Source organism: Ctenocephalides felis, unplaced genomic scaffold, assembly GCF_003426905.1.
Source record: "Ctenocephalides felis isolate EL2017-DRISC unplaced genomic scaffold, ASM342690v1 CF-g0.4_SCAFFOLD_01886, whole genome shotgun sequence".
Taxonomy (NCBI): domain Eukaryota; kingdom Metazoa; phylum Arthropoda; class Insecta; order Siphonaptera; family Pulicidae; genus Ctenocephalides; species Ctenocephalides felis.
In genome coordinates, this window is record NW_020538040.1 from 42,990,845 (window position 1) to 42,999,341 (window position 8,497).

The window sequence follows — 8,497 nt, forward strand, 5'->3', positions numbered from 1 at the left end:
TATATATATATATATATATATATATATATATATATACTAGTTCTTATATTATTTTTCACTGGTTTTTATTAAAATTTTATTTTGTATTTTTTATTTTGAATATCTATTTTGTAAATTCTGAACTGCATTTAATTACATAGAGAATGCTAATTGTTTTATTTATTTTTAATTTGTTATAAAGTTTGATATTATTATATTTTCTAAAACCTTAAAAAATCTACGATATATCAAAATTGTAACATGAATTATCAATTTGAAGTAAAAAGTCATCATCCAACTTTTAAGTATATTTTGAGCTAAAAAATATTTCAACATCTTGCGTGAAATTTATTTATGTGTTGAATCTTAAATCTATTCTTTATCCTTCCAAACTTTTTGGTTTTTTTTAAGTTTTAACAGTCTTGTAATATTTTTGAAGAACATTTAAAATAGAATGTATGTATATGCACTTGTGTGTATAGTACGATTTACGACCTTTTACTGCTCAACTTATCAGATTTGTTATGGTTTTCATAAAAGAGTTCTAAAAATTTAAGGGATATTCAATATTGTACATAGCCAATATTTAATAAAATTAAATTCTCTCTTACTTGTTAAAGTTCTGAAACTATTATATGTATGTGAAAGTCATATCATTGACAAGCACTAATAGAAAAAAATCCTTCAGTATTAGGACAACAAAACATGGTAATAGCTAAGTTTGGATTCCGCAAATAATGTGAAATTTATAAAAGTAAACTTTAAGTAATAACTTGTATTTTTAATGATTTTATTTATTCATATAGAAGTTTAATATTTTGTATATACATGCATACAATGTAGATATAATTATGTATAGAAGTCAGTAACTTACAAATTATATTGCTTTTTGTGATTCAATTATAGTAATTTTAATACTTTAAAAAATAATTTATCATCATTTTCATTCAATTATCATAAGCTCTGAAATTTTAATTATTTTATTATAATAATTAATATCGTTTTTATACATATTATTTCTATTTATATTATATTTTTTCAGAATTTTACTCTGTAGCAATTTAAAAATGTAAAGTGATGTACATTTCTCATATTCATTTTTTGCTAATCGCATACTAACTACAAAATCCTCACAGAATTTAGTAATGGTTCAATCACTTCATATTACATATGTATTCAATTGAGATTTATTGAAAAAAGTCTTATTTGAATTAAATATGTGCCGCTTCGCTATAGTCTAATATTAACACAATCTTTTATTTTATCAGTTGTGAATAATAACAATATTTGAACAGATTATTTATTGAAAATATATTTATCGTTTTTTCAATTGGCAAATCAAACATGAATTTCATATAAAAAGCATGGATTGATTTGAAATAGTATCAATTTTCCAAGTTGTGTGTAGTCAACTACACCTCCTCAAAATGGTACGAGTAATCTTTTTAGTTGTACTGCTGGGAGTACCAGCGGCTATGCCATGGGTAAATATATTATTAGATTTTAATCAATTGATATTAATGTGTTAAAGTACTAAATAATATTTACTAATAATTTAAATACCTTAACTCCAACACTTAAAATTTAGGAGTTATCTAGTGCTCATCAACGTAGCAAGCGCCATGCAGGATTACTCGGTTTAGGTGGTGGTAGAGGAGACGGAAAACTTGTGAGCCTTGGTGTCGATAATATCGATTTGTCATCCTCGAAATCGTCTTCCAGCCATTCTTCATCTTCTTCATCATCTTCTCACTCTTCCTCTTCAAGCAGCCACGGAGGCGGCGGAAAAGTCATCACAACTGTCACCAAGAGCAGTTCTAGTGATGGTGATTATGATTTATCAGATCATCATGGAGGCAGTAACCATGGCGGAAGTAGTACTGTAGTTTCAAAGAGCTCAAAGGTTGTCACCAGTTCATCTAGCAGCAGCGGCAGTCACTCTGGCAATGGTCATAATGGACATAATGATCACGATCACGATCACGATCATGGTCACGTTATCCACGGTCATGATAGTTCGGTTATTTCTAGCTCCAGCAAAACATTAAATAGCGATTCTTCACATGTTTCTTCAGGCCATTCTTCTAACGGAGGTACAGTAATTACAAAGACTACAACCACAACTACATCATCTTCCCATGGCGGTCACTCACATCATGATGATGATGATGAAGAATGCGAAAGACGCCAGCATGAATTGGATGAATGTGAAAAGAGACTGAAAGAACGCCAAGCCCATATTGATCAATGGGAAAAAGAACTTAATCAGAGAGAAAATGAACTTAAATCACTTGAAAGCCAATTGAACTCTCGTGAACAGCAATTGACAAACAGACAGCAACATCTTGATGAATGGGAAAGCAAACTTGATTCTAGACAACATGATTTAGAACAACGTGAAAAGGATTTAGATGATTGGGAATGTAGACTCAATGAGAGGCAAACTGAACTGCAAAATACTGAAAGTCATCTTGACAGCTGGGAGCAAAAATTAAACGCAAGACGATCAGATTTAGAGCAAAGAGAATCCGCATTAGATAGCAGGGAACATGATATTGTTATTAGGGAACAAGACTTAGACAGGCGTGAGCATGATTTGGCAATTCGCGAACAAGAAATAACAAAACGCGAGCAAAATGTTGAAGTCCGTGAAGTCGAGGTGACTAGCAGGGAACAAGATGTTACAAGAAGAGAACATGATGTCACGGTTAGAGAAAATCAAGTAACCCAACTTGAGTCAGATGTTTCTGAACGCGAACATAACGTAGAAGTAAGACGTCACCAAGTAGAAATTGAAGAAAGTGAAGTTTCAGAATTAGAGGAACGTGTTGCAAGAAGAAAGGCTGAACTAGAAACCATTTTAGCACAATTGGATAGCCAAGAAAGTGAAATAAATAGCCGTTTGGAACATGTAAAACAAGAAGATATAAGAATCACTGAATGGGAGACTCGCTTATCGCAAACTGAAGTTCAATTACAAGCTCGTGAAGATCATTTGCAAGAATGGTCAGACAAATTAGATCAACTAGAACACGATCTTGAAGTTAGAGAACACGAATTATCGGTACGCGTCACCGAAATTACACAACAAGAATCTGAAGTTAGCATTCGAACTCAACGCGTTGAGGAACAAATCGTAATACTCACAAAACAAGAGCAACAAGTAGTACAAGAACAAAATGAATTGAACATTCGCATAGAACATATTACAGAAGAAACTCGTGAAATTGAAGCACGTGAAGCTGAATTGGACCGTGAAGAAGCTGACATTAACAAGCGTGAACATGATGTTGCTGAAGCTGAAAAGAACGTAGAGGCCCAAGAAGAACAAATCAAACAAGAAGAAGCTGAAATTGCTGCAGAACTCGCTCGTCTGGCCGCAGAACAACACGAAATTGACTCACGTCAAGCCGAAATTGACCAAGAAGAATCTGAATTGAACGCACGTGAACAAGAATTATTGATTGAAGAACAAAAATTGAAAGAATTGGAGGTGCAAGTAACTCAAGAAGAACAAGAAATCAATATTCGCCAAGAACATGTAACTCAAGCTGAACATGAAATTCAAGTGCGCGAAGAACAGCTCACACAAGAAGAAATGGAAATCAGAGCTCAACAAGCAAGAGTTGAAGAAGAGGAACGTATATTGAGAGAGAAGGAATCTCAACTCAGGGAAGAAGAAGTTGAAGTACAACAAGAAATTCACAATCTCGAAGAATTAGAAAAGGAATTGAATGAAAGAAAAATTGTTGTGGTTCAAGAAGAACAAGAAATAACTGAGCTTGAAAGATCAGTCGAACAACAAGAACAAGAAGTGCAAGCTCGCGAAGCAGAGTTAGAACGCGACAGAGCTGAATTGGAGCAGAACGAAGCTTGGGTTCACCAAAAGGAAATTGAAATTGAAACTCTCAAACAACAAATAGTTCAACAAGAACAAGAACTGCATAGAAGAAAAGCCGAACTTGAAGAACAATTAAGAGAAATTGCTGAAGAGCAAACTCGTATTACTCAACAAGAGCAGGAATTAGTCATTCGTAGACAACGCATTACAGTAGAAGAACAAGAAATTCATACTCGTGAAGTAGAACTCAGAGAACAACAAACACGTGTCACTACTTGGCAACAAGAAATAGAAGTTCAAGTAACAACATTGAAACAACGAGAAGAAGAAATTAGGGTCGAACGTACTGAAATTGAAGTCGAAATAAAACGCGTTACCGAACTTGAGAGTGAAATTCAACGCCGTAAAACAGAACTATCTCAATGGGAGTCTGAAGTAAATGCAAGAGAAGTCCACATAAATCAAGAAGTAGAAGAATTGAATGTTCTTGAAGCTCAATTGACAGAAGAGGAACAAGAAGCCACCTTGCGTCGACAACGCATTGAGCAGGAACAACGTGAAATTGAAGAACTTGAAGCAACTCTCAGAAGTGAACAAGTACATATAACTGAATGGCAAGAAAGAGTAGAACAAGAAGAAACTACTTTGAGAGAAACCGAAGAAAATATTAAACGTGAACAAGCTGAAAATGAAGAAGAAATTAGACGTTTGACTGCGATAGAAGAAGAAATTAGCCGCCGCAAGACCGTAGTTACTGAAGAACAAGTTGCTGTTACCCAGCTTGAGCAACAAGTTGAACAAGAAGAACAAACATTGAGGCAAAGAGAAGTTGTTATTCAAAAAGAACAAGCTGAGCTTGAAAAGCAAGAAGCATGGATTGTAGAACAAGAACACACAATAGAAGTTAAAAGGGTTGAAATTACGCAAGAAGAACATGAATTGGAGGTTAAGGAACAGCAATTGCAACAAGAAGTAAATGCCTTGAGAATACAAGAACAAGAAATTGAACAAACTGAAGTTTCTTTAGAAGAACGTAAACAACAAATTGTAATTGAAGAACAAAAGGTTCACACAGAGGAAGTTGAGTTGCAACAAACTGAGGCTCATTTAGAAGAATGGAGGGAAGAACTAGAATCCGAGGAAGCAACATTGCATGAAAAAGAAGTTCATATAAGAGAAGAAGAAGCTGAAGTCAACGCTGAAATTGAACGTTTAACTATTGAGCAACAAGAATTGGAAAGCCGCATGACTGAAGTCACTCGTATAGAGTCCGAAGTAACAACCAAGGAACAAGTTGTTCAGAAAGAAATCCAAGAATTAACCGTTTTGGAAACACAGCTGTCTCAACAAGAACAAGAAATTGAAGTTATCAGAAGTCAGATTACTGTTGAAGAAGAAGAAATTGAAAGACGTAAAACCGTTCTAGAACAAGAAAGTGTTCACATTACTGAATGGACACAGGAAATTGAAACTACTGAAACTACTCTACATGAACGCGAAGAACAACTTCGTATTGAAGAGGAGAGAATAGCTCATGAACAACAAACTATTAGTCAGACTGAAGTAGAAATTGAAGAACGCAGACAAGTTATAATTTCTGAACAAGAAGAGCTTGAGAGATTACAGGTACAAGTACAGACAGAACAAAGTGAACTCGTTGTACAAGAACAACATGTTACCGAAGTCAGACAAACTCTTGAAGAACAAGAACGTCAATTAGAAATTGAATTACACGAGGTTGAGGTTGCTGAATCCACTCTTCATGAACGCGAAGTTCACATTCAAGAAGAAACTGTTACCATCGAAGAAGAAGAAAGACGTATTAGGGAAGAGCAAGAAAGGATAGCATCATGGGAATTAGAAGTGGAACAGTCTGAACAAACTATTCATGAGCGTGAGGTTCATATCCAAGAAACTGAGGTCATAATTGAACACCGTGAACAAGAAGTTACAACAGAATTACACGAAATTGAAGAAAGAGAGCGCATTGCTAGAGAAGAAGCTGAACGTGTTGCACAACTTGAGCAACATGTACACAGCGAACAAGTAGAATTGGAACAACAAGAAACCGTCTTGAGGGAAAGAGAAGTTTCAGTTACCGAATGGTCAGAACGAGTTGAAGTAGAAACTCGTGAAGTACATGAACGTGAGGCTCAATTAGAGCAAGAGAGGCTGACAATCGAAAGCGAAATTGAGAGACTAGAACACCAAGAACATGAATTAAACGAACGCGAATCATCGATTAAATCTCACGAAGTTCAAGTAAGCGAACTTGAACAAACTATTATTGAACGAGAAACTGTATTACATACAAGAGAAACTGAAATTTCCGAAGTGGAAGAATCCTTGAGAATACGCCAGGAACAAATTACATCTGAAAGTTCTCAAATCACTGAACTTGAACAAAGAACCCAAGAACAAGAATCGGCTTTGACCGAATTGGAACAACGTTTACAAGTTCAAATTACAGAATTGCAACAAGAAGAGACTATTCTAGTAGAAGAAGAAACCCAAATTGAAATGCGTGCATCGGACTTAGAGAGGAGACTACAAGTCATCGAAGAAAGAGAGAAATGGCAATCGGAAATTGAGATGGAATTGAATGAAAAAGATGTCAACATCGAAAAGGAGGAGAAACTGGTCATTGATCGTGAAAATCAACTCGAAAGACGTTTAATCCGTCAAGAGCAACGTGAGGCAGAATACGAGCATGAGCAACATGAAAGCTCATCTTCTACTGTCAAAAAAGTGGTCGTAACCAAACACATTTCCCATGGGGGAAAGCCAGTTGGCATGGACGCTCATCACCACTAGAGCTTCGGAGAGATAATTCAACAGCAATGTCTAACTTGCCGTTGAAAATGTTTATATTAATCTACTTTTTGAAATTTATTATATTACTTCTTATTTTGTTATTATTGTATAACGTTTATTATAAATAATTAATTTCTATTAGCGATGGTTATATATAATGAATGTATTCAATAATATTTGGGAAAAATAAAAATTTCTATGGATATAAATATGTTCGTTATCACTCACTATTTTAAGAATTTGATATAACTTACATTTTCAGAATATAAATATTAGAGATGATACATATCTACAAATACTCTAATTCTTATTCTTAACCATGAAGAATATTAATTTATCAGATAATGGAACAACATTTTTTATCATCGGGTGTTCTTTTAGAATATACTCTAAATTATGTTTTTTGAAGTAGTTCAGTATTGAGGTGTATTCCCAAATTTCTAAAATAATAGTTACATTTTCTATTATTTAGAAATATTCGCACATTTGTCATTATTGACTACTTTTTTTATTTGGTGTTTTTAGGATTCACTTCACTTATTTCGTCTGAGTCTTTTGAGCTTTGTCCTCAAGTACAAAAAAATGCGAAACTACTAATAAATAGTATTTTATGATGCAAGTACATAAGTATCAATCTCAATATAATAAACAAGTTTAAAATAATATATTACTCTGCATTTGCAGACATTTCTTTCGCTTTTCATTATTGGTTATTTGGAAACACTTGCACTTTTGCATTATTAATTTTAAGTGTCCTTTTAATTTATTTTAACTTTCGGCAGAATAAATTATAATAATTGCAAAAAATTAAAAACTGCAAATTTTTATATATCACGTTTCAAAGATGTTCCGAACATTTTAGCACACCCTAGAAAAAATGAAAATATGTGTGTGCAAGTGTGTATGAGGATGCAAATTTTTGTCGACGATTTCGAGAAAACAAATTAACCGATTTGAATAATTTAAGAAACATTAGATTCGCATTTATGGATAGACTTAATGATTAGTTTCTAGCAAAAGCAGGACCAGGATTAGCCATACCGAAGTTAAGGTGCAAAAAGTGCGAAAAATAGCAATTTCGTTTTTGAGAAAACGGAGCGGATTTGTATTGACAAAATAAAGAACTGATTCAATTTTTAGAAAGATAGATCCAATTAAAAGAGTTAAAAACAATTGGCGGTCAAAAATGATCACTAGTTATATGTGCATTAAATTATAAGATCCATCGATTTGAAAGTCATTTTTTATTTTTTAAAAATCTAATTGTTTTAGAAAATTTCAATTTAATTTAAAAATTTTAATTTTCGGTACAGAAAGTTCTAGCGATTCACCTTAAGGCACAATATCATGCACCACTAGTTCAAACTTGACTTTTGAGTCGAGTTTCCAAGTGCATAATACTGCAAAACTACGAATAAATAGTGATTTGTGATATAAGTACTTATGTATTCATCTTAATATAATAAATAATAATTTTTTTCTATAGATATTTTTAATTTGCATGAGCTCCTCCAGAGTACCTCGTGATCGTAATACTTTGCTGATTGTGAGTGTACAGCACGGTGTGTAGAATAGCCACGGGCGTTGTACATTCCCATTGTAGTCCAGTCATTTGGTCGTCTTGCCGGTACAGTACTCCGGGAATTCTGAAAATTGGTAATCTTATAGATTTCGAGGTGCTCTTTACGGAAATCAACTTTGCCACCTCAAATTTGAACGGCAAGTTGCCGCCATATTAAAAAAATGGCGTCAAAAAACAGCTTTTTTTAAAATATCTACTTTCTGGCTCAATCTACGATAAAAGTATCGATGTAGGAATTAAACTAGAGAAAATTTCCTACAATTCCTTAGAAAACCGTTTTT

The 8,497-nt window shown here is 33.6% G+C and overlaps 1 protein-coding gene across 1 annotated transcript; it reads left to right on the plus strand.

Moving 5' to 3' along the window:
• The first annotated feature begins 1,406 nt into the window (after positions 1–1,406).
• LOC113374994 (trichohyalin-like) lies at positions 1,407–6,634 on the plus strand. Its single transcript, XM_026614948.1, has 2 exons — positions 1,407–1,463; positions 1,568–6,634. The coding sequence occupies exons 1-2, from the start codon at positions 1,407–1,409 to the stop codon at positions 6,632–6,634; spliced, it is 5,124 nt and encodes a 1,707-aa protein (XP_026470733.1).
• The last annotated feature ends 1,863 nt before the right edge of the window (positions 6,635–8,497 follow it).

Bases quoted from the DNA above. Each gene is read 5' to 3' on its own strand.
- LOC113374994 (XM_026614948.1), top strand. From the start codon at position 1,407: ATGGTACGAGTAATCTTTTTAGTTGTACTGCTGGGAGTACCAGCGGCT. The intron at 1,464-1,567 runs GTAAATATATTA...CTTAAAATTTAG, and splicing joins TACCAGCGGCTATGCCATGG to GAGTTATCTAGTGCTCATCA.